Consider the following 27,076-nt stretch of genomic DNA (forward strand, 5'->3'; position numbering starts at 1 on the left):
TTTTTTATATATTTTTTTTTTTTGTCACCAAAAAAAGAATAAAAAAGTTGTAAAGTGGTATGTACCAATAAAAACTATAGCTCACCCCACAAATAAAAGCCCTGACACAGCTCTGTAGACAAAAACATAAAAATTTATCGGTGTCAGAATATGGTGATGTAAAACTGTTTTTTTTATTTTAAAAAAACAGAATAAAAACTATATAAGGCTGGGTTTACATCACTGTTTAATTTTCCCTTCTTCTGATCCGTCAGAAGAACAGAAAAAAAAAACGAAAAAACTGGATCCTGTGAAAAAAACTGATCCTGTGCATTTTGCATCAGTTTGAGATCTGGTTTTTTTATTATTATTATTTGCATGCAGGACTTTTTTCCGTCTAAAAAACGGATCTCAGATAGAAATGGCTCAAACTGATGGCAAATATGTGTAACTGATGCACAGGATCATTTTTATTTATTTTTTTAAAGGATCCTGTTGTTTTTTTTTTGTTTTTCCTGTTGTTGTTTTTTTTTTTTTACGTTCGGACAGATCAGAAGAACAGAAAATGTAATGGAGATGTTAACTCGGCCTGAATTTAATATCACAGTAATTTTACTGATCCACAGAACAAGGGTGTCATGTCATTTTTAGCATACAGTGAGCACCTTTTTTTCAATTTTACCCCGCAAAGAATTATTTTCCAGTACAGGCTATGGTAAATGAAATGGTGCTCTTAAAAAATTGTGTAAATTGCCTGGTTCCTGGTAAAGTAATAAAAAAAAAACAGTTCCCTTCCTGTGCCCGCACCTCTCCCATCTTCCATAGGCTGCAGCCAATCACTGACCTCAGTGGTGAGTGGAGATCCAACTAACAATGATCATGCTGCATGGCACAGATTCCAGCCTAAAGATGGGTACAAGCTGTGAGCTTGGGCAGCCACCAATTTCCAGACTCTAGGATTGTTGGCATGTTATTGAATGAGAAACCTTGAGAGACTTCATTCACTGGAGATTTCTGAGGCTCTGTTCACACTACTGTCATGACTTGCGTTCATAACGGGGCCATGATTAGTATGAGGAATCCGCTTTTACTGGATACTATTGATTTATGACGTGGTCTGTATATAATAAAAAAGTATATACCGGTATATAATCTCTTTTTTTTCATATTTCATAACTGCTTTCAGGAAGTGGACCTTCTAAGAGTGGAGCTTGAAGCTTCCCAAAGACAGCTTGATGGGAAGGATGAAGCGTTGAGGATATTACAAAACATGGTAAGTTATAAAGCTGGTGACAGACCCTTTAAGTGGGTGCAGGTGACGATAGGACTATGAGCTCTTCCCTGTTCATATACCCCTTTTGGATCTGGAAGAACTTCCCTTGCTCTGTGTGGCTTGGTGTGTTTCTGTATTACATTATTACCCTTTTTGCGATTGCGATGTTAGTAAGGTGATAAGGCTAGATATATACACATTAGATGGCTATCGACTGCCAATTTTCTCTCCTGTGTCCCCCATCCCCCTTATAAATGCAGTTAGCTCAACCACGCCTGAAAATCTGAACAAAAGGGTTAGGCGTGCTGAAATATAGCAGCCAGATCCTTCTCTCCCCCCAACATTTGCTGTCACGGTCAGATTTGATTATGGGGTGTACTGTTTCCCCTTGTAGGGGGGAGTGGGGAGCGCGCTAATTGGCGTGAGGAGACTTATAGGCCATACATGTTCCTCTAGAATTCTGGGAAGAAAGGGATGCAAATGAGCTCTTAACAAGCTCTGCCTCTGATGCCACCAGATGTAAGGCAGCTATCCTATAAGTCAATGTTCGACTCTTTAAATAGGCCTTGAGACATGACTCGGATATTAAGTAAGCGAGCACCTCATCTGCAGACAGCTGTTTGGGAGAGATTGCCCCTCATCAGAGCAGAGCTGAGAGTTCTGGCTTTTTTGGCCCAAGAGGTAGAGCTAGTTTTCCACATCTTGGTAAAAAAAAAATCCTTCTCAACTCCAAGTTTGAGAATCTGAATAAATGCATGTATCAAAGACCCACTAATTACTTTGTCACTGACATTTAGTCAAGATGATTTTGATGCCGCAGCTTCTAAATCTACTGCACAATTCACCGGGTGTCACAGCTGAGGATGGGGGAAACCCTCAGCCGTGCGATGCCAGAAGATGCCTGCTCGATGCCTGCTCGACCAGGACGACAGAATTAGGGAGCAGGTCACCTCCTACAGCGTCCCTAACTCTGACCCTGACTCCTAGCTGTATGAGCCGACCCTGATGGTAGGAGGGCTCATACTCCGGAACCTTGGGGTCCCTACTAGCCCTCAGGGTGGCCCTGAACTAGGAGCAGGGTAAGACGACCTGTTCCTCCCAGACACGGAGGAACAGGAGTCTTACTGGCCAAGCTGCAAGGAAGGGGAAACACATACAGACATATGGATATGGCAGGTGAACAGCGCTAGTTCCAAACCTACCCTCCACAGCCTTGCTGACTGGAACCCATGCACCAGTATTGCTGTCCACACAAACACCAAGGAGACAGCACACCACAAAACACACAGGTAACCAGGACATCCATAGCTGTAATAAACACGGAAAGGAAAACACATCAACTTGACATCATACATAGGATTTATGACCACAAGGGTGGCCCTCGCTGGAAGATGGTATAATACCAGGAGGATGACTTCAGCTAACCATGGCTGAAGTACCCCTCAGAGTCTGGCATCCAGCAGGAGCTAAATAGCCCCAAGTGGCCACACCCACACACACACCCAGTGTTCACACACTAAGAAGGGAGTTAACCCTTCCTACACCAGGCAAGGGAAAAAGCCACTTAAAGGGAAAGTGTACAATAAACAATTACACTGCAGCTGTTACCGCAGACAACGACATGCGTGGCAACCATGACCTGGGAGTCAGCCAGAAGGCCGAGACACTGCCACCACATGTACACAATACACACGTTGCCACGGGCAGCCACAAGTGAAGGGCAGTGTCACAGTGCACACATACATAAACCTCGTGCACACCAGACATACAAAGTGCAGACACACACACGCACGCACACACACCCAACCAGGTGTAACCGCATGCACTTGACAGCAAGCTGCCTAGCAACAGCTCAACAGCCTGCGGATCCTGAGTCACGACCATAAACATGGGCGTGACACCGGGCCTGTTCTGGGAGGTGATTTGGAATAAGAAATTCCCTAGAATTGTACTAAAAACTCTGGAAAGGGACAATGATCTGGGTGGAATAGCCATTCCTAATCCCTAATCCTAATACAACTTCAGCAGTTTAGAGGTTGGGGGGTGGCAGAGGACCTTCATACTAATGGGAAGTTAGTGCGGTCTCTTTCTGATGTTAAAGTCTGGGAGAAAGGTAAAAATATCTGGTGGAATCCCCATTTGCCTGAATTTTTTAGACTTTAGGATTTTACTCCTTAGGAAAGGAAGGGGTGTCCCATTTCTACATCAGATACATTCTAATGGGATATTTCACAATTTTGCTCGGTTCCAGTAACAGTATGATATGCCCAGGACTTCATATTTTCAGTTTCATCAACTAAGACATGCCTTTGATGCCTGGAACAAACAGTGCCCAATTAGTGTTAATTCCCATTCTTTGCTAGAATATGTGGCAGGGAAAAGTATGGTAAAAGGGGTCATTTAATTTTTGTATAAGGATAAGCAACTTCTGGTAGACTACCTAAAAGTATTCCCTCTATGGATAAAAGATAAATGGGAGAGTGATATGGGACAGATCACTAATGATCAATGGTCTTGCATTTTGGAATTAATCCCTTAATTATCCTTAGAGGAAGGTCATCTCCACAAGGTTTGTAAGACTCCGTCATTGATGTACAAGATACGGACTCTTGTTGTCCCAAATGTGGTATGGTGGATGCTCTTATGGTGTGGGACTATGCATGTTTAAAGTTCTTTTGACACAGGTTTGTAGGTCTTATTAGCAAAGTGCTTTCCACTGTTTTGGTTCCGGGTCACTGGTTATGCCTGTTGGAGATTTTGTAATGTTGATTTGGGTGTCCAGAGGATCCTGTATGAGGTGTGTAAGGGTCCATTCACACATCTGTAGTGCATTGCGAACCCGCAAATTGCGGTGCCCCCATAGAAATTCCTATTCTTGTCCGCAATTGCGGACAAGAATAGAACATGTTCTATTTTTCTCGGGAGCCGCGGACCGGAAGATCGGGGGCGCGCTCCGGAAATGCGGATGCGGAGAGCACATAGTGTGCTCTCCGCATCCATTCCGTCCCCGTAGAGAATGAATGGGTCCGCACCCGTTCCGCAATTTGCGGAACGAATGCGGACCCATTATTACGGATGTGTGAATGGAGCCTTAAGCTATTGTAGCCAAGTGGATTGCCCCTGATCCCGATTTCTCCCCTCCCTCCACTGGTCAGGAGTTTATTTTTAGAATGAATGATATCATTAGGCTAGAGCATGGCGTATACCTCAAAATTAATAGTTTATTGAAATTTGAAGCAATTTTGGGTAGGTGGTTAGACACCCCAGACTTGCCAACTCGGGTACTTTCTGAGATCAGAGCCAGAATGCTAATACATATAGGGTTTCCTATTGTGCCTAATTCTTCAGTAGCGGTTAGTAGAGCAGTATACTGACTTGCATTGTTCCACAGGCGAAGGTTCTGTTTCTACATACAAGATACGGCCACACTAGTTAAGAGGAAAAAGTGCCAGAGCTGAAATCTGCTTCACCCAGAAGCTGGAGTAGATTTCTGGTGTAACTTGCAGCAGTTTTCTGTTGTTAAATATGTCGGGCCACTGAGGTCCAGCCCGTGGCCTGCTGCCCATGCCCCATCCACTTTTTGGACAAATGTTGACAGTGTCGGAAAAAGCTAAAAAGTTGCAAACAGACATGGCAAAATATGTGACTTTTCTACTCCTGAAAACTGGTGCAGAACCATAATCTCCCCCTATATTCTTGTCATGTGACATTCGGACCGCACGTGGAATATAGAGGCAAGTATGATTTGGACAGTAAATCGTTGAGTGATTTGTGACGCTGACTCATGGATCTGGTACTTTGTCTTTTGTAGGCTGTGTTTGATAAAGCCACAAGTCATACTAAGGTCGTGCTTCAGAAAGCAGAAGATCAGTGCAGAGTCCTAGAAAAGGTCAGTGCCACACATACGTGTACCTCGTCCTGTTATAGATTTTTCCAATAAAGCAGAAATTTCAAATGATTTTGAGCCTTTTCCCTCTACACCTAAAGGTCTTTTTCTATATTGCCAATAGAGAGCCCAATCTGTATGCATTTCTATTGGTTGTTATTGACTGACTACTAAGTAGTATTAACCCAATTATCAGACATTTTTAAAATTTTGCTACTTTACATGTCTTTAAAGGGGTTATCCCATCTTAGACAATGGGGGCATATCGCTAGGATATGCCCCCATTGTCTGATAGGTGCGGGTCCCACCGCTGGGACCCGCACCTACAAGGAGAACGGAGCGGAGAAAGTGGAGGAGGGTGCACTGCGCATGCGCAGCAGCCCTCCGTTCATTTCTATGGAGCCGCTGAAAGTAGCTGAGCGCTGGCTCGGCTATTTCCGTCGGCCCCATAGAAATGAATGGGAGCATTGGCCGCGCATGCGCGGTGCGCTCCCATTCACTTCAATGGGAGAGGCGGGGAGCTGTGCCTGGTGGTGGACGGACCCTGGGAAACCCGGGGTCCTCCAGCCACAACTCTCCCCGGCTCCGTTCTCGTTGTAGGTGCGGGTCCCAGAGGTGGGACCCGCACCTATCAGACAATGGGGGCATATCCTAGCGATATGCCCCCATTGTCTAAGATGGGATAACCCCTTTAAAGGGACTCTATCATCACTTTCTAACCCCCCCTTTTAAAAGTATTGTTATCTCCATGGCGCCCCTGTGATTACAAAGGTGTTGTTAGAAGATAAATTCGCCGTCTCCTTTTGATAAAAAGAGCTTTTATCTAACCTGTCAATCTTCTTGATAAGGTGCCCAGGGCGTTTCTGTTGGTCTCAAGCTGCCGCTGGCTGGCTGCAGTGCTCGTCTGATGAGGAGGTTGAGCGAAGTGCGCGCATGCGCACTTCGCTCAATGAGGCTGATTGTAAATGTCCGCACGGGCGCATCAGGCACAGGCCTGTGCGCACGCGCGGGATCTTTGAAAAGGAGGAGGGGGCACTGAGCGAGAGCCGGAGGCGTATTTCATTACATTCAGGCGGCGCTGAAAGCATCAGGGGAGGAGCTGGGCACCAACGGCGGCGGCGGCGGGCGGCAGCTTGAGACCAACAGAAACGCCCTGGGCACCTTATCAAGAAGATTGACAGGTTAGATAAAAGCTCTTTTTATCAAAAGGAGACGGCGAATTTATCTTCTAACAACACCTTTGTAATCACAGGGGCGCCATGGAGATAACAATACTTTTAAAAGGGGGGGTTAGAAAGTGGTGACAGAGTCCCTTTAAGGGGGTGTCAGTTTTCACAGGCTAATAAATGGAAGATGCAGTGACACAACCTCATATACTACTACTTTATTTTATTTTTTCCGGAGGCAATGTCTTGAAAACGGGGGCCCCGTACCCCCTGCATGCCCTGTGCTGCTCCCATGAAATTACCAGGGAGGTAGGTCGCACATGTGCGCGGCAACTCCATTAATTTCTACGAGAGTTCTGGAGATAGCCGAGTAGAGCATGTGCGACTGGCCGCTCCGGTCATTTCAGGGGAGAAGCAAGGGGCTTGCAGGGGGTAGGGGGGCCCTGTTCTCGTGATCAGTGTGGGTCCCAGTGGTAGGACCCCCACCGATCCTGTGGATAGATGATAACGTTTACCTACCGGAACATCTCTTTAAGACTATATCCACATGTGACTGCAGGGTTTCTGCTTGCAATGTGCTGCTGATTAGACACAAATTTCACTCTTTGCATTGGAAAGGGTGAAATCTGCAATGAAAATCCACAGTATAAATTGACATGCTGAAAATTAAAAATCTGCAGCGGATTTTTTTTTCTGCTGCATGTGGATGAGAATTGCTAAAAACGTATTCACTTTGCCGGGATTGTACAACACTGCAGATCAGCTGCATGAAAATCGTGGTTGCAAATCTGCAACCAATCAGTCAGATGTGAACATAGCCTAAATCAGGTGGCAGGAGAGTGGGCGGTCCAGTGCCTATCGTATAATGCTAGAAGCCTGTTTGGAAAGGGGTCTTCCAGTGTTGTATGTTTGCCTATACAGCTGGATATTTTGATCTTCTGCGCTCATGTTCACCCTTAAATAAAAAATTTCTAGCTGGACAGATGGTCAGCAACATTATTGGAGGTTCCCTGTGTAACCAGGGCATAAAACCTTTACAAAGAGTAACCGTCCCTTTGGAGGGTGTAGCTGGTTGGTACATTAAATGGACGGCATGCAGTACTCATGCTGGGGAAAAGAGGACTCACTAATTTCTTCCAGATACATAACTGATTGCAGGGGTTCCCAGTATTAGTACCTCCTGGCCTGAGCTTTGTCAGGAGACCTGTTGTATTGTAAGGGGATGTCCAGATTAGACAACCTCTTAGAACACATTTTCCTTATACAATCTAATAGGATGTGTTACCCCCTATGTATCTGCTCAGTGATTCAGAAAAAATAAATTTCCCATAGCAATAAATAATGGCTTGCTGCTTTACTTACGTATGTAGTCTGATTTCTTAGCCAGTTGGCATCACAATCATTATTTACTTTTTGGTCTGGGTCAAGTTTTTCTTTGTCTGAGGAGTAGTTCTGGAAGAGGCATCGGGAACAATTTCTGCATTTTTCAGCTCTGATCAAAATTGCTGTTCCTGACTTTCCAGGAATTTATTCACGAGAGTAGCATTTTCACACAGTTTAACCCCTTCAGGACACAGCCTTATTTCACCTTAAGGACCAGGCCATTTTTTGCAAATCTGACCAGTGTCACTTTATGTGGTGCTAACTTTAAAACGCTTTTACTTAGCCAGGCCATTCTGAGTTTGTTTTTTCGTCACATATTGTACTTCATGACACTGTTAAAATGGAGTCAAATAAATTCATTTTTATTTATAAAAAAATACCAAATTTACCAAAAATTACTAACTTTCAATTTCTCTACTTCTACAATACATATTAATAACTCCAAAAAAAGTTATTAATTTACATACCCCATATGTCTACTTCATGTTTGGATCATTTGGGGAATGCTATTTTATATCCCATATGTGGTCGTACACTACTGTACGGGCACACAGTAGGGCGTAGAGGGAAAGATGCGCCATATGGTTTTTGGAAGGCATATTTTGCTGGACTGGTTTATTTACACCATGTCCCATTTGAAGCCCCCCTGATGCAACCCTAGAGTAGAAACTCCCTAAAAGTGACCCCATCTAAGAAACTACACCCCTCAAGGTATTCAAAACTGATCTCACAAACTATGTTAACCCTTTAGGTGCTCCACAAGAGTTATTGGCAAATGGGGATGAAATTTGAGAATTAAATTTTTTTGCCAATTTTTCCATTTTAACCCATTTTTTACACTAACAAATCAAGGGTTAACAGTCAAACAAGACTGTATCTTTATTGCCCTGACTCTGCCGTTTACAGAAACCCCCCATATGTGGTCGTACACTACTGTACGGCCACACGGCCGGGTGTAGAGGGAAAGGAGCGCCATGTGGGTTTTAGGGGGCTGATTTTTATAGACCGGTTTATTTACACGGTGTCCTATTTCAAGACCCCCTGATGCACCCCTACAGTAGAAACTCCCTAAAAGTGACCCCATTATGGAAACTACGGGATAAGGTGGCGGTTTTTTTGGGACTATTTTTAGGGTATATATGTTTTTTGGTTGCTCTATATTACATTTTTGTGAGGTAAGGTTACCAAAAATTGAAATTCTGAAATTTCATCTCCATTTGCCATAAACTGTTAAAGAACACCTAAAGGGTTAATAAAGTTTGTAAAATCAGTTTTGAATACCTTGAGGGGTGTAGTTTCTTAGATGGGGTCACTTTTAGGGAGTTTCTACTCTAGGGGGGCATCAGGGGGGCTTCTAAAGGGACATGGTGTCTATAAAAAAAGGCCATCAAAATCGGCCTTCCAGAAACCATGTCGGTCCTTTCCTTTTGCGCCTCCCTTTTACTGATACAGCAGTTTACAACCACAAATGTGGCGTTTCTGTAAACTGCAGTATCGGGGTAATAAATATTAAGTTTTGTTTGGCTGTTAACCCTTGGTTTTTACCGGAAACGACGGATTGAAATGCAAAAGTGCCAAAATTGGCTGTTTTGGCACCATTTTTTTTATTTATTTTTTGGGCCGTGTTAATCTGGGGGGTTGGGTCATGGGGTGTTTTTACAGAGGAGATTATTACGGACGCGGCGATACCTAATAAATCTATTTTTTACAATTATTTAGGTTTTAGACTTATCTTTTTGGATACAAAAAAAGACATTTTTTGTATCTCAAAAAAAAAAGAGACGCTTAGACTATAGTTTTTTAGCTGATTATATTAGGTAGGGGCTCATTTTTTGCGGGATGAGGCGACGATTTTATTGCCACTATTTTGGGGGCTATATGACTTTTTGATCGCTTGCTATTACACTTTTTTTATGTAAGGTGACAAAAAAAAATAAAAAAAATTTTTTACCGTGTTAATCTGGGGGGTTAGGGGTATATTTACAGAGGAGATTATTACCGACGCTGCGCTACCTAGTAAGTCTACTTTTTTTTTTTTTTTAGTTCTACAAAAAAAAAATTTGGGGTGTCTCAAGTCTGAGAACCATAGTTTTTTTTTGAATAGTCAGTGGCTAAATTGGTGAAGGGGATTATAAATTTAGAACTCCATGAAAGTGTGGTACTCCCTGAAGCAACCAATAACGCAGAGGCCTGGATGATCGGGGCACGTGTCACATTGAGTGGTGGTGTCCTTCCGTATCCCCCTCTTGTGACACACTGCATTTTTTTGGCGCCTCCAATTCCCGAGGTACTCCGGCCTGCTCTTTCCCGGTCAGAAAAGATCAGGGTCTTGAAGACTGCCTCATAGAACTGGAGGTCTGTCCATGTGTTGCCAGCGCTCTGGAACAGTACAAAAGAGTTGTACATGGCAACCTGCACCAAGTAGACCACAACTTTTTTGTACCATGCCTTGGTTTTGCGCATGGCGTTATATGGCTTGAGGACTTGATCAGAGAGATCAACTCCTCCCATATACCGATTGTAGTCGACGATACAATCTGGCTTGAGGACCGTTGCCGCGGTACCTCGCACAGGGACAGGGGTGATGCCGTTACCATGAATTGTGGACAGTACAAGAACATCCCTCTTGTACTTATATCTGACCAGCAGCAGGTTTCCAGTGGTAAGGGCACGGGTCTCACCCCTGGTAAGGGCACGTGGATCTGGCGGCGAGGGACTGGAACAAGGGGATTCTAGTATAAAGGTTATCCACGTATAGGTGGTAACCCTTATCTAGCAGTCGGTGCATAAGGTCCCACACAAGTTTCCCGCTAACACCCAGAGTGGGGGCACATTCTGGGGGTTGAATACGGGAATCTCGCCCCTCGTACACACGAAACTTGTAAGTGTACCCTGAGGTACTCTCACAAAGTTTGTACAGCTTAACGCCATACCTCGCTCACTTTGAGGGAACATACTGGCGGAAAATGAGTCTCCCCTTGAACGCAATGAGAGACTCATCAACTGCGACCTCCCTTCCAGGTACATAGGCCTCCATGAATTTGGCCCCAAAGTGATCGATGACCGGCCGTATCATAGGCAGGATCACCTTGGGGGGGGACCTGCTGCATTATCTGAATAATGCAGGCATTTCCGGATGGCCTCAAATCAGGAACGTGTCATGGCCATACTGTAGAGTGGGGTCTGGTAGAGGACTTCCCCACTCCAGTACAGCCTGACACTGGGCTTTTTGACTAGGCCCATATGCAGCACGAGGCCCCAAAACGTCCTCATCTCGGCTGCACTGACCGGGGTCCAGTCACCGGGCCTAGCCAAAAAGGAGCCTGGGTGTTGAGCGACGAACTGTTGGGCGTACAGGTTCGTCGGCTCCACCATCAGATTTACCAGTTCCTCACTGAAAAAAAGACTGAAAAAGTCGTATTCAGTGAAGCCCACTGTGTAAATCTGGATTCCTGATTCACCAACAAAATCAGGAATTGCGGGCTCAAAGTTCTCTGGGGTACACCAGACAAGTCCACCTGCAGGGGGCTCAGGTGGACTGACCTGGTTGGCCAGGAAAACTAGTACGAGCCCCAGAGCTGCTCGTACTAGGCTGGGCCACAGGGTCCCTAGCATGGGGGTCCCCTCGATCCGCCTGGCGGCGTCTCCGCCGCCTTGGGGGCTCATCATCGCTTGATGATGAGGAGGATGCGGATGACAACAGGAACGTGGGGTCATCCTCACTGGTGCTCTCTGACTCGGAGGCACGGAGGGCGTATGCCTCCTTGGCCGAGAACGTCCCATAGGGGAGTGTGTGTCTGTGTGTGTATGTGCGTGTGTGTAAATCTTTATTAGGTGTGCGTGTGTGTGGGGCACGGGTGTTCAAGCACTTACCCTATAGCTATAAAAAAAAAAAAAAAGATCCCTAACTAAAAAAAAGTGTAAAAAAGAAAAAAAAATACAAATGCGGGGTGGGCGATGCGCTAACAGTGGCCGGACGCAAAGAGTGCCAGCCACAGAGCGCATGCAAAGAAAAAAAAAAAAAAACTTGCGCCCCCAAAAAGTAAGTGTGTGTGGGGGGGGGCAATCTGCAGCACCCCTGTTGGGGGTCTAGGGTCACACAGCTAACTGTTTTTGAATGTCAGAAATGTATATTTGTGTATGTTGAGATGTTATATTGGTTTCACTGGTAAAAATAAATAATTGAAATGGGTATATATTTGTTTTTTGTTAAGTTGCCCAATAATTATGCACAGTAATAGTCACCTGCACACACAGATATCCCCCTAAAATAGCTAAAACTAAAAACAAACTAAAAACTACTTCCAAAAATATTCGGCTTTGATATTAATGAGTTTTTTGGGTTCATTGAGAACATGGTTATTGTTCAATAATAAAATTAATCCTCAAAAATACAACTTGCCTAATAATTCTGCACTCCCTGTATAATATATATAGGAAAAATTCCACGGCACATCCAAGGCGTAAAATAAGATCAACTTTTATTCACCAGACAGCGACGTTTCGATCCTCCTCCTGGGATCTTTCTCAAGCAGTGACAAACATTACAAGTGCTCAGTGCATATTTATACAGCTTCACATTATTATTCAATCAAGTTCTGATTTGTATCAATCAACAAAAAATCATACTAAAAACCTGAAAATACATCAAATACAAGTGTATACTGTGAATACATTGTAAAATATAACATACAGTACATGTGTTAATATACATGTCCCATAACCATGCTCAGAAGTGCAATATATCAATGTATGGTCATCATAATTAACGACTCAACACACCTGAGGGTGACCTCATAACTATATAAGTGCAGGTGTACCTTAAAAACAAGCCAAACAGGAAAGGTCCTAGAGTGAGCGTGGAGGGAGATCAGCGTGGAGTGCGGCTTGCCGGTCATTCAACTGCGCATGTCGCAGGACCTTAAGAAACTATCGGAACACATGATTAACGGTTCGATCATGTGATCTCTGCGTCTATGAAGTCCGACGTCCTGCGTTCCAGTGTGGAGCGCAAAGCGTCAGTGTACGTCACCGCAACAGTGAATCCAGTGTGGCGTGCTTTCCACAAGGTATATGGAACGCAAGGCACTCTATGGGAACCTAGCATGCAATTTTCATGGAAGGGCTCAATCCAGCGTAAACAGCCGGCCCGCACCCGTCGGTACCGCATCACATGAGCCCAGATGGCAGCGCAGCGTGCACCTCAGACAAGGGGACCACTTAGAGTCAGGCGGATGAATAAGATGTCGGAATACATCTTCAGTATATGTAGTAAGCCGTACCTTAGTGAGTCTGATCTATATTCCCAAATCAGGGCTTCTATATCAAATAAAGACATCAATGTATGATGGCTCCAATTGATTTATATTCAGTGCAAACAGTATAGAAGCAGTATCCATCTAGTTGACATAGCCCCTAGTCCTACGAGGAGTCCGTCCGGCGTATCCCGTGCTGGTCACACAGGCACACCGGTCAGAGTGCCATCGCTGTCAGTAGATCGCCATCCCTCGGGATCAACCTGACCAGACGAAGGCTTCATCCTCTAGATTACGGGGATATTGTACCTACTCTGTGAAGTAAACTTAATTAAATAATCCATCCACCATCACCAAGTCGGTCACCAACAGGATTCGGGCACACGACGGTACCAAATGGGCACGAAGTCAAAAGACTACCATGCTGTCGCGATACCCAAAGCGGGGTCAGTGTGTCACCTGAGACGGCCCAAAATGTCAGAAAAACTACGTCTAGCCGAAGGGATCATATGATAATTCACTGGCGGTCAGGACAAAAGGTATAAGCTAGTGTATACATATATTCAAACTAAACATAATCAACAGTAAAATTAAGGAATAGATTTATTCTTGTAGATGTTACACTGTTGTATTCTAGTTTCAACGCCTCCTCCTATCAATCAATCACATTCCAACGCTCACCCTTCACATTAAGGACCATTCCTGATTGGTAAACTGCAAAAGAGTAGAGAACAAAAGAAAACAAAAGAAATTATAAGTTATATACAACCACTGTATTTAAACAGGGGGCACTAATACATGTACCCAAGAACATAATATATATATTATTAATAATTTATATACAGTATTCAGTTGCTGCTGTCAGGCAAACAATAAGGGAGCATTCACACGACCGTGTTGGTTTTGCGGTCCGTTAATCACGGATCCGTGTGTTCCGTATGTCTTCAGTTATCTTTCCTTTTCCGTTCCGCAAGTCCGTATAATACGGACGTGGTGCTTCCGTGTGTCATCCGTTTTTCACGGTCCGCAAAAAACTGAAATGGGGTTTCCTAGAATGTTTCCAGTCCATGGGTCCGTTAAAAACGGATGACACACGGATGCATTTCCGTGTGCTATCCGTTTTTCACGGACCCAATGACTTTCTATGGGGCCACGGACCGTGATTTGCGGCCAAGTATAGGACATGTTCTAAAAAAAAAAAGGAACGGACACGGAACGGACAGCACACGGATGAGAATAAAAGGCATACCGCAATTTTCACAGACCCATAGAAATGAATGGGTCTGTGCATTGTCCGTCAAAATTGCGGAACGGACGCGGAACGGACACGGAAGAAAAACACGGTCGTGTGAATGCTCCCTTAATCTGTATGGGATGAAGTGTGAAATATCAGAGTATAAAAGGCAATATTTAATGATGAGGTTTTAGCGTTGTCTTTATGGTGTCCTTCTTTACAGGAGATAAATGTTCTGCAGTGGGAAATTGAATTTGATCAGGTGAGGCTGAAGAACCTGGAGGAATCCTGGAAAGAGAAATATGAACGGTACGTCTCTTATGTACCCATGACCTGGGATTATATTATTAAAATGGCTTTGTGAGAATTAGTGACTTGGATTCATTAGTAAACTTTTTGGCTGTGTGGAAAATGCACACTGTAAACAGTCAAGTCACATTATTTAGACCACGAGCTAATATCCAGAGTAACCGCTGTGTGCAGCAAGGACCGCAGCTAGACAGGCTGGGAGTGACTCTGTAAGGTCCTGGTAGGTTGTCACAGGTATCTAAGCCACTGACTGTATACCACAGCTGCTGGAGGGTGGATGGGGGAGGATCCACAGAGCAAACATGACAATCGACGAGGTCCCACAGATGCTCAATTGGGTTCAATTCTGGTGAATTAGGGGCGAAGGTAGTACACTGCTCAAAAAAATAAAGGGAACACAAAAATAACACATCCTAGATCTGACTTAATTAAATATTCTTCTGAAATACTTTGTTCTTTACATAGTTGAATGTGCTGACAACAAAATCACCCAAAAATAAACAAATGGAAATCAAATTTTTCAACCCATGGAGGTCTGGATTTGGAGTCACACTCAAAATTAAAGTGGAAAAACACACTACAGGCTGATCCAACTTTGATGTAATGTCCTTAAAACAAGTCAAAATCAGGCTCAGTAGTGTGTGTGGCCTCCACGTGCCTGTATGACCTCCCTACAACGCCTGTGCATGCTCCTGACGAGGTAGCGGACGGTCTCCTGAGGGATCTCCTCCCAGACCTGGACTAAAGCATCTGCCAACTCCTGCACAGTCTGTGGTGCAACGTGAGGTTGGTGGATAGAGCGAGACATGATGTCCCAGATGTGCTCAATTGGATTCAGGTCTGGGGAACAGGCGGACCAGTCCATAGCATCAATGCCTTCGTCTTGCAGGAACTGCTGACACACTCCAGCCACATGAGGTCTAGCATTGTCTTGCATTAGGAGGAACCCAGGGCCAACCGCACCAGCATATGGTCTCACAAGGGGTCTGAGGATCTCATCTCGGTACCTAATGGCAGTCAGGCTACCTCTGGCGAGCACATGGAGGGCTGTGCGGCCCTCCAAAGAAATGCCACCCCACACCATTACTGACCCAATGCCAAACCGGTCATGCTGGAGGATATTGCAGGCAGCAGAACGTTCTCCACGGCGTCTCCAGACTCTGTCACGTCTGTCACATGTGCTCAGTGTGAACCTGCTTTCATCTGTGAAGAGCACAGGGCGCCAGTGGCGAATTTGCCAATCTTGGTGTTCTCTGGCAAATGCCAAACGTCCTGCACGGTGTTGGGCTGTAAGCACAACCCTCACCTGTGGACGTCGGGCCCTCATATCAACCTCATTGAGTCTGTTTCTGACCGTTTGAGCAGACACATGCACATTTGTGGGCTGATGGAGGTCATTTTGCAAGGCTCTGGCACTGCTCCTCCTGTTCCTCCTTGCACAAAGGCGGAGGTAGCGGTCCTGCTGCTGGGTTGTTGCCCTCCTACGGCCTCCTCCACGTCTCCTGATGTACTGACCTGTCTCCTAGTAGCGCCTCCATGCTCTGGACACTACGCTGACAGACACAGCAAACCTTCTTGCCACAGCTCGCATTGATGTGCCATCCTGGATAAGCTGCACTACCTGAGCCACTTGTGTGGGTTGTAGACTCCGTCTCATGCTACCACTAGAGTGAAAGCACCGCCAGCATTCAAAGGTGACCAAAACATCAGCCAGGAAGCATAGTAACTGAGAAGTGATCTGTGGTCACCACCTGCAGAACCACTCCTTTATTGGGGGTGTCTTGCTAATTGCCTATAATTTCCACCTGTTCTCTATCCCATTTGCACAACAGCATGTGAAATTGATTGTCACTCAGTGTTGCTTCCTAAGTGGACAGTTTGATTTCACAGAAGTGTGATTGACTTGAAGTTACATTGTGTTGTTTAAGTGTTCCCTTTATTTTTTTGAGCAGTGTATTTGGCAGTCTTGTTCATGCTCTTCCAACCAATGTCAGACATTTCTAGCAGTGTGACATGTTGCATTGTCTGGCTGTAAGATCCCTTCAGCCACAGGGAAGACAATCAGCATGTATAGGTAGGTGGTCGTGATCTGCAAGGATGGATTCCTACCCGAATCTGTTCAGAGTGCCTTCCACATAGATGAGTGGGACCAGGGAATACCACAAAAACATTCCCCACACCATAACGCTGCCACCATCAGCTAGTGTTCTACCAGCCAGAGGTCGCACTACATTTTTTCCAGAAGAGTAAAAACACTCCCCTTAACAATTTTGAGTATTTTTAGCCGAGGAGGAGTATGAATTTTGCGGTAATTCATATATATAATGCATAGGCCCACATAACGTTATGAGGCTGATATTTCTGCATTGCTAGTCTGCCATACGCAGCAACCGCCCGGCGCTGCCATACGCAAACAGTTCACAAACTGCACAGTCTCAAAAATACTGCCACTCTTGGCCTGGAAGCTAATAATCATCCCCTTTTTCAACTCTTTTACCCTTGACAGCAACAAGGGATATGTGAACAGACAGCCTATCGCACATCTTATATACCCACCAAGCCAGCTCCCCACACACAAATTACTTTATGAGCTAAGCGCTGCCAACGTCGAAAGTAGGAAGTGGTCAAAATACTGTGACTCTATTTTATATGTTCTTCCATTTTCCACTGTGTGTACAGTCCATCTGCTTACATACCAGGGTAGTTATGTTTTCAGGGAGCACTTTCTTAACTCCTTCGCTACCAAGTGCAAACATGGCACTCGCTCGTGCAGCGAACATCATGGCTGTCTCGACTCCGCTGTTTCAAACAGCAGAGACTCGCAGCTAATGACTGCGACTGGCAATAATGCCAATCTTTAATACCTTTAGATGCCGTGATCATGGCATCTATTGGGTGAAAAACCCAGAAGCTCGGGCTTCTTACCGGCATCCTCTGCATCCAATGAAGATGCCAGTAAATGATTTCAATACCCTGGGTCCCTCTAAAGAGACCTAGGGTATTGATGCTGCAATTCTTATTTTAGGACAACATAAGAAATGGCCAATTATGCTCAAATAATGGGTCTAAAAGACCCATGATTGTTCAGAATTTAAAAAAAAAATAGATTTTGTAGGCTCAAATATGAGCTTCAAAAGCATAATTTTATATTTTTTTAAACTTAAAAATATATAAAAAATTGAATAATATAAGTTTGTCACCCCCCTTTCCACGATGTATGCCGCTTCGGGACATATGGCCCGTTCGCCGACCGTATGTCTCGGAGGGCGTACGGTTATGTGCATGAGCCCTTAGAAAGTACAACTTGTCCCGCAAAAAATAAGCTCTCATACAGCTATACGGAAAGATAAAAAAGTTATGGCTAAAGGAAGATAGGGGAAAAAAAATGAAAAAGAAAAAACCTCCTCTATCCTAAGGGTTAAATTGGATGTCCAGACTACAAATATTGATGACCTAGTCTCAGGCTAGGTCATCAATAGAAGATTGGTTGGGATGCCAGATTTTGGACCTATACTAATCGGCTGCAGCTCTGGAAGCTTTACAGTGTATGGCGCTATAGCAGAAGGCTCCAAACATTGTGTAGTTTCCCAAACCAGCATACTGCAGCTCGGTTTCCATTCACTTCAATGGGAGCAGAGCTGCTGTGCCCCAGCACAGCCACTACACAATGTATGGAACTGTCTGCTTTCAGCACCATACATTGTATAGTTTCTAGCACCATGGCTGCCCGAAACAGCTGATCGGTGGGGGTATCTGACCCCCACTCATCTGTTAATTAATCATCATCATCTATCTTGAGGATACGTCATCAATATCAACAGATACACTGAGCTGTCAGAGCTGCCGCATGGACAAGTTTCCTTTCGTAGAATTAGAATTGTCCATGCTACATCCACTTTAACAGCTCAAAGGGGTTCTCAGAGCATTCGTGAAATCTTTCTGTATGCTGAGCTGTGGAAGATAGTCTGCTCAGTATATACCCCTACATTGCACCGCCTTCTCTGCTGCAGCTCAGATTGGCTGCAGGCTTTGCCATTCATGCCCCAACCTGATGTGTTCCTGAGTCTTCCTATTTCACTGCATATTATACTGTATATGCACTTGGAAGGAGTTTTTTTGAAAGCTTAAATTCTGAATGTTTCATTCCATTTTTCTTTGCTCCTGTGTGTGTAAATGGGAATTGAGCAGACATTTCTTTCTCTTAGTGTACAGTGTGAAAATGCAGCCCTGAAGGAAAGTCTAGAGCTACGGACAAATGAAGTGAAGACCCTGAAGTCAGAAAACACGAGTAAGAATCAGGGCTACAGAGTAAACCTCATTATAAATAAATATATAATAATATATATATATACAGTTGCAAGAAAAAGTATGTGAACCCTTTGGAATGATATGGATTTCTGCACAAATTGGTCATAAAATGTGATCTGATCTTCATCTAAGTCACAACAATAGACAATCACAGTTTGCTTTAACTAATAACACACAAAGAATTAAATGTTACCATGTTTTTATTGAACACACCATGTAAACATTCACAGTGCAGGTGGAAAAAGTATGTGAACCCTTGGATTTAATAACTGGTTGAACCTCCTTTGGCAGCAATAACTTCAACCAAACGTTTCCTCTAGTTGCAGATCAGACGTGCACAACGGTCAGGAGTAATTCTTGACCATTCCTCTTTACAGAACTGTTTCAGTTCAGCAATATTCTTGGGATGTCTGGTGTGAATTGCTTTCTTGAGGTCATGCCACAGCATCTCAATCGGGTTGAGGTCAAGACTCTGACTGGGCCACTCCAGAAGGTGTATTTTCTTCTGTTTTAAGCCATTCTGTTGTTGATTTACTCCTATGCTTTGGGTCGTTGTCCTATTGCAACATCCATCTTCTGTTGAGCTTCAGCTGGTGGACAGATGGCCTTAAGTTCTCCTGCAAAATGTCTTGATAAACTTGGGAATAAATTTTTCCTTCGATGATAGCAATCCGTCCAGGCCCTGACGCAGCAAAGCAGCCCCAAACCATGATGCCCCCACCACCATACTTCACAGTTGGGATGAGGTTTTGATGTTGGTGTGCTGTGCCTCTTTTTCTCCACACATAGTGTTGTGTGTTTCTTCCAAACAACTCAACTTTGGTTTAATCTGTCCACAGAATATTTTGCCAGTACTGCTGTGGAACATCCAGGTGCTCTTGTGCAAACTGTAAATGTGCAGAAATGTTTTTTTTGGACAGCAGTGTCTTCCTCTATGGTATCCTCCCATTAAATCCATTCTTGTTTAGTGTTTTACGTATCGTAGATTCGCTAGCAGGGATGTTGGCATATGCCAGAGACTTTTGTAAGTCTTTAGGTGACACTCTAGGATTCTTCTTCACCTCATTGAGCAGTCTGCGCTGTGCTCTTGCAGTCATCTTTACAGGACGGCCACTCCTAGGGAGAGTAGCAGCAGTGCTGAACTTTCTCCATTTATAGACAATTTGTTTTACCGTGGACTGATGAACAGCAAGGCTTTTGGAGATACTTTTATAACCCTTTCCAGTCAACAATTCTTAATCGTAGGTCTTCTGAGAGCTCTTTTGTGCGAGGCATCATTCACATCAGGCAATGCTTCTTGTGAAAAGCAAACCCAGAACTGGTGTGTGTTTTTTATAGGGCAGGGCAGCTGTAACCAACACCTCCAATCTCATCTCATTGATTGGACTCCAGTTGGCTGACACCTAACTCCAATTAGCTCTTGGGGATGTCATTAGTCTAGGGGTTCACATACTTTTTCCACCTGCACTGTGAATGTTTACATGGTGTGTTCAATAAAAACATGATAACATTTAATTCTTTGTGTGTTATTAGTTTAAGCAGACTGTGATTGTCTATTGTTGTGACTTAGATGAAGATCAGATCACATTTATGACCAATTTGTGCAGAAATCCATATCATTCCAAAGGGTTCACATACTTTTTCTTGCAACTGTATAGACATTTTTATTTTTTTAATAACTGGGATAATTAGTTATTATAATTTGCTTCTTAAATTATTAGTAACCATCGGCTTCTATTATACTTGGCAGCCAGTGTGTGGTTTCTGGAAGGTATATTGGCCTGATTATATTTTTAGCCTTTTTTTATTCTGGTTTATGTCTAATTAGTTTATCTTGCCTGTTGTATTAACCCATTGTTTCTCCACGTTTGTATAGTTATAAACCAGCAGTGCCAGGAGCTGTTAGCAATGCTTGATGTGAAACAACAGAAAATGTTCCAGGATAATGTGTCTTTTGATAAAAACAATCTATCGGAAATCACAGCACTTGAAGTAAGTATTGCGTTAGCTGTGACTCCGCTGCCCCTTCCCCCTTATTTATTTACAGAGCCAGATTACTGAATAATCTTCTCGCCTGGTCCTGTCAATCAAGTAGGAGAGGGAGGGTCTGGCAAAGGAAGCAGGTGGAGAATATGGTGCACGTAGTGGCTTGGGTCTGCCCCCTGTGCCCTTAACTGCTCATTTGCATATACATTAACATTTTTCTCCAGAATGAATTAACAGATTGCTAAGTGAAAGGTGTTGGTACATTCAGCTGAGCTAGCCCTACAAGGCATTGTGCCTGGTATAAAGTGAATTTCCTGATGACAAAATCCCTGACTGTAACATAAAAACAGTGTAAGATAAATCAAGCAAATTAGTTTCCATTTTATATAGACTTAAACAAAGCAGTGTTGTTAAAGAGGTTATCCAATTTCTCAAACAGCCCCCCCATGTTTGGGGCCCCTCACAGGTAAAATATTTATCCCTCTCTGCTCCTGGTCCCCGCACCGCCGCTGCTTCTCCCTGTACACGGATGAAAACATCCGGTGTCGGGGGAAGGGGGGAGCAGCCAATGGCAGATGGGGACGAGCCTCCCTGGCATCGCGGGTGACGCTAGGGAGGCTTGTCCATGTCCCCGCCTGCTATTGGCTGTTCCCCCCGACATTGGATGTTTTTATCCCTGTACAGGGAGAAGCGGCGGCGGTGCGGAGACCAGGAGCGGTGCTGGGAGCGGGGTAAGTATATTACCTGTGAGGGGCCCGGCACTTGGTGGGGCTATTTGAGAAATTGGATAACCCCTTTAATCGTTATTTAAAAGTGGATTTCTCCTTTAAAACAATTGTGTGAACTGCAGCTGAAGTGCTGTGACTTGGTATAATTGTTGTTAGCTTGCAGTGCTTGGCGCCTGTACATGTTGTTGTCCTGGAGGAGAGCCCTGCTCATGTGCTAAGATGTCAGCTGCTACTCGCAAACAGCTCCTTCAGCTCCGGCAAGAGGTAAGCTATTGTAATTCTGTTAGAATTATACATACATTGAAACTTTGATAGAGAAGACCTCCCAAAAATTCACTAGAAAGTGTCCTCCTCGTGGGGGTGGTCTTCTCAAAGACGATGGCAGCAGCGATGTGGTAACAAGCATTTTCCTGAGGCTAGGTCTACACGGCGACACGTGTTGTGCGACACATCGGCATGTAGCCCTAGCCTGAATATTTAACATCAGCAGCCACATGCAGTCCATCCCTGTGCCTGTGCATGCACTATAATGGGTCAGATCTCCAAGCGTGCAGAGCGTTTGATTACATGTGCACCAGTGAAATGCATAACATTAGAGAGACAGGCAGTTTCTTGTATTTTGAACATAATGGGCGCCCCATAATGGAAGTGTTCCTTTAAAACAGATTGTTCATGGTTTTTACCTGAGAAATACAAGTATTTACTAAAGCAGAGATTTTAGGTGACCTGACCGGTTTTTAAAGGAGAACTGCCACAAATCTTAAAAATCCCCATGACAACACTTCCTGTACTTTACTCTTGCACTACTAGAAATAATGAGCTCTACGTAGGGTGCTGAAGATACATAAAGAAAAGGCATCTGCTGGCTAATATGTTTATCATGTTTTGATCAGTCACACCAATTTTTGTGTATTACATTTTGCTTTCAAGGCAGGCAGCAGGTGCAGGTAGTTTATGCCTTGGGATATCCAAACAAACTCCCAAGTGTGGAATGAACCTCCAGAACACGGGGAAAAAAGACTGCACAAGGGTCATCAGCCTGTGGAGAATTAAATTCCAACAGTTTTCAGTTCAGCATGTGACATTTTTCATCTACTGTTGAGCACCTTTCTATATGACCCTTCTGGAAGTGTTGAAATAAATAATGAAATGTTGTGGTACACTTTTTGTCATGATCACCGTCGCTGGAGTTCACATGTGGATGTGGCTGGGTTTTTACATACCTTTTTGACTTTCCTATATCCATCCCCCAACCTCTGATGTCACTGCAAAGGATCCGAGTATAGCTGATTGTATTCATGACCTTCTTTTTATGATGACGGCCCTGTTGAGGTGTGAATGGCCAGAAGGCACCTTTAACCCCTTAGTGACCAAGCCTGTTTGGGCCTTTATGACCAAGCGTTTTTCTTCCTTTTTTCATGGTCTCGTTCCAAGAGCTATAACTTTTTTATTTTTTCGTCTATATAGCTTTATGAGGGCTTGTTTTTTACGGGACAAGTTGTAGTTTTTAATGGCGCCATTTTGGGGTACACATAACTTTCTGATTAACTCTTATTAACTCTTTCTGGGAGGGAGATGGGGAAATATAGCAATACTGCCACTGCGTTTTTACATTATAAATTTTATGGCGTTCATTTTTTGGTACAAATAACATAATATCTTTATTCTCTGGGTCAGTACAATTACAGTGATACTAAATACTTATAATTTTGTTCACGTTTTACAACTTTTTTTGCAATAAAAACCCCTTTTATTAATAAAAAAAATTATTTTGCATTGCCACTTCACAAGACCTATAACTTTTTTTTTTTTTTTTTATATGGAATTGTGTGAGGGCTTGATTTTTGAAAGACGACTTGTATTTTTCATTGGTATGATTTTGGAGTAAATGCCGCTTTTTGATCGCTTATTATTACGTTTTTTTCGGTGGAAACTAAGAATAAATTCGAAATTCTGTCTTTTTTTTTAATTTTATTTTTACGGCGTTCACCATACGGGATAATTTATGTAATATTTATGTAGTCCCGGTCGTTACGGACGCGGCAATACTAAACATATGGGGGATATTTTCTTTTTGCAATTTTTTTCATTGAAAAGCGTATTTTCAATGGAAAAAAAAGCATATTTTTTTTATTTTATGGAATTTTATTTATTTAATAAATGTGTATTTTGTTTCTATTTTTTTACTACTTAATAGTCCCACAAGGGGACTATAATATACAGTATTTTGATTACTTTTAAAATGTAATGCATTATCTCTATAATGCATTGCATTTGAATAGCAATGCTATTCAAACATTGACCAGCAGGCTGCGCCAGAGAGGCACAGCCTGCTGGAGATAACTGAAGACAGGCCAGGGCCCTGATCGGAAGCAAGGTAAGCTTCCCAACACATCAGCACCCCGCGATCGCATTTTCGGGGTGCTGATGGGAGACAGAGGGAGTCCGCTCCCTCTGTCACCACTTTACATGCAGCGGGAGCCATTGCGCCCGGCATGTAAAGGGTTAAACAGCCCGGATCGGCACTCCTGCCGGTCCGGGCTGTTAGAGCAGGGCCCCGGCTCTCATGTGAGAGCCAGGTCCCCCGTGCAGCGCTTAGACTCGTCGGCCGTAAAAACGCGGCGGCCCAGCCTAAGGCCCCTTAGCGACCGCCGTAAAAACACGTATGGGTGGTCACTAAGGGGTTAAAGGCCCTAGTAGACAAGACACATACATATCTGCGCACACATGTACAGGAATCGTCACTGACGCTATTCATTTTGTGTGCAGTTTGAGGTGGAGAAGAAGGATAAGGAAGAAGCCTATATAATGGCTGATGCCTTTCGCATTGCCTTTGAGCAGCAACTAAAGCGCAGGAATGATGCGACTCTGCCTCTGAGTGAAATTGAGAAACTCTGCAAGAAAGGGAGCAAAAGACTAAACAGCTGGAGGCGTCTTAAAGTGGATGGTAATCCTTCTTGTGTGGAGAGTCTGCAATTACTAATTATTGCTGTGTGTGTGTGTGTATATATATGTCTGTATTACATTTTTTTTTGCTCCATCAGGACACCCCCTTTTCATGTGCCTTATTTGTGCCCTGTAACACTAAAGTCACCAACATTATATAAGATTTTAGTAAACGTATACTAAATATGTATTCCACATAGACTTGCAGTGTAATAATGTGCTCTTATGTACAGTATGTATATATTATATATGTATGTATTATGTATTTTTATTTTTTTTAAGAAAACTCAATTTCAAGGGATAAAGGCAGAAGTTTAGGTCAGAAGTTAAAGGGCATGTTGGGATCAGCAGCTGACAGTATGAATCTGGACAGTGTGGATGACCCACAAGAAATTCTCAGGCTATTAATTGACCTGGTGAGTACAAACATAACATTTACAACATATATATTTTTTTTATTAAAATACATTAATCCAGGCTACAGAATTTTAAAGGTTAGGCTACTTTTACACTCGCGTTTTCTGCGGATTCGTCATGGATCTGCACAGACAGATCCGTTCAGATAATACAACCGTCTGCATCCGTTCAGAACGGATCCGTTTGTATTATCTTTAACCTAGCCAACCCGTTTTTACTGAACGGGAAAACTACAGGAGGGGGACAGCGGGGCGTATTAGCGATATTTAAATAAACAGACAGGGTGGCGCCATCAGCTGGGGGTACCCCGCAGGTAAAGGATAAATAAAAACCATGAAAGGTCCTCTTTAAGTAACAGCTGTCACACTACCATTTTTAGCACCAAGTCTATGAGGCTATTCTCATGGCCATTTTTTAGTGGCCAGTGAATAGCGGCTGTGAAAAAATAAGACATTTCGTATTCTTGGCCGTTTTTTTACGGCCAGATAGACCCCATTGAGATCAATAGGGACTGTCTTTAACAGCCACTTAGACAGGAGGGTACCCGTCTAAGGGTCATTTAAAATGGATACACTAGTGCAATATGGCTTTTTAAGTGTTAAAAAAAAACTCGCCTTATTCACGTAAACTTGCAGGGGCAGTCGTTCCTCTCTTAATTTCTTGATTCTGAAATTCCTCCATTTTTAATGGCCATGAAAAACGGATTTAAAACTGCCGTTAAAAAAAGACATGACAGTGTATATGTTTTTTAACGGTTGTTTTTTTTCACTGTTGTGTGCATGTAGTCAGTCTACAGTCACACGACAGTGAAAAAATATGGCCATGAAAAACTGACACGCTGTCAGTTTTTCATATCCGCAGACTGCAAAGTAAAAACGTTCATGTGCATGAGCCCTTCGGCTGGACAGCCCATCTAATGTAACAGATTAAGGGCTCATGCACACGGATCTGCAAAAAATATGGATGACGTCCGTGTGCATTCCGTATTTTACAGAACAGCTAGCCCCTAGTAGAACAGTCCTATCCTTGTCTGTAATGCGGACTATAATAGGACATGTTCTATTTTTTTTGCGGAACGGAGATACGGACATACGCAAACTGCATGCTGAGTAACTTCCGTTTTGTTTTTGTAGAACCATTGAAATGATTGTTTTTTTACATACGGTCCGCAAAAAAAATGGTACGGACACGGAAAGAAAATACACGTTCGTGTGCATGAGCCTTAAACCTGATATCTCGAAACTTGTTTTGTATATAGCATGCTTTGGGATATGGTGTACACAATGAATGCAGTATACTGTGCATGTTGGGAATCCTAATATTTGTGTTATTTGGACTTGCAGCTTAATGATAAAGAGGAGGCTTTAGCCCATCAGAGAAAAGTAAGCTACATGCTCGCAAGATCTATAGAAGGCAAAGTAGATCCAGCAATATCCCATGGTAACTCTAAGAAAGAACTTACTGGGCCTGACGATGAGCACGACTGCCAGGGTGTAGGAGTAATAGTAGATCCATGCCACTGCCTGACAGACAATGCACCACGAGGGAGAGGTAGTGAAGAACAGAGTACAGTCGGGAGTCTGGAAACCTCATTTTCTCTGCTGCTAAAAGATGTTTGCCTTCAACAAAACTTCACTGAAGAGACCGTCATAAACCAGGAGACCATTTCTGAAGTTTCCACACATCCTCAGTCTATAAATGATGATTGTTAATATTGTGAATGGATCATTTTATTGTTAAAATGTTGAGTTGCTTGATGGACTTTATATGTCCTTAAAGTGTAACTGTCGTTTCATTTTTTATACCCTAATGGTATAGTACACCCTGCTGTATAAATGCTTTGTGCTTTATAATTTAATCTTTTTCAGTTTCTCCTCATAATAAGGGCTCATGCACATGACCGTGTGCTGGCTGGGCCCATGCTTGCGGTCCGAAATGCACGGCCACCAACCGTGGGGCAGCCACATGCGAATCGCGGACCCATTCACTACTTATTTGCGGTGTGGAGGCACAGCCAGAAACGCCACGGAAGCACTCCGTAGTGCTTCCGTGGGGTTCCGATCTGTGCTTCCTCACCGCATCTCCGGATTTGCGGACCCATTCAAGTGATGGCGGGGCAACGGCCGTGTGCATGAGCCCTAACACCCAGAAATGCGTGTCACCTCACATTGAGCAGCATCTTTTCACAGCGTTGTCATGTGCCGGC

General features: G+C 43.7%; 1 protein-coding gene across 1 annotated transcript in view; it reads left to right on the forward strand.

Annotated features, from left to right (window-relative positions):
* The window catches only part of CCDC125 (coiled-coil domain containing 125), a 44,468-nt gene extending 17,615 nt beyond the window's left edge, over positions 1 to 26,853 (forward strand). Inside the window, exons 4-12 of the mRNA XM_040421488.1 lie at positions 1,166 to 1,252; positions 5,064 to 5,141; positions 14,400 to 14,485; positions 18,691 to 18,773; positions 20,670 to 20,785; positions 21,664 to 21,771; positions 24,277 to 24,454; positions 24,736 to 24,869; positions 26,214 to 26,853. Of these exons, the coding sequence (XP_040277422.1) occupies positions 1,166 to 1,252; positions 5,064 to 5,141; positions 14,400 to 14,485; positions 18,691 to 18,773; positions 20,670 to 20,785; positions 21,664 to 21,771; positions 24,277 to 24,454; positions 24,736 to 24,869; positions 26,214 to 26,582 (1,239 nt within the window). The 3' untranslated portion in view covers positions 26,583 to 26,853. The remainder of the gene's footprint in view (positions 1 to 1,165; positions 1,253 to 5,063; positions 5,142 to 14,399; positions 14,486 to 18,690; positions 18,774 to 20,669; positions 20,786 to 21,663; positions 21,772 to 24,276; positions 24,455 to 24,735; positions 24,870 to 26,213) is intronic.
* The last annotated feature ends 223 nt before the right edge of the window (positions 26,854 to 27,076 follow it).

This window comes from Bufo bufo, chromosome 2, assembly GCF_905171765.1.
Source record: "Bufo bufo chromosome 2, aBufBuf1.1, whole genome shotgun sequence".
In the NCBI taxonomy this organism is placed as follows: domain Eukaryota; kingdom Metazoa; phylum Chordata; class Amphibia; order Anura; family Bufonidae; genus Bufo; species Bufo bufo.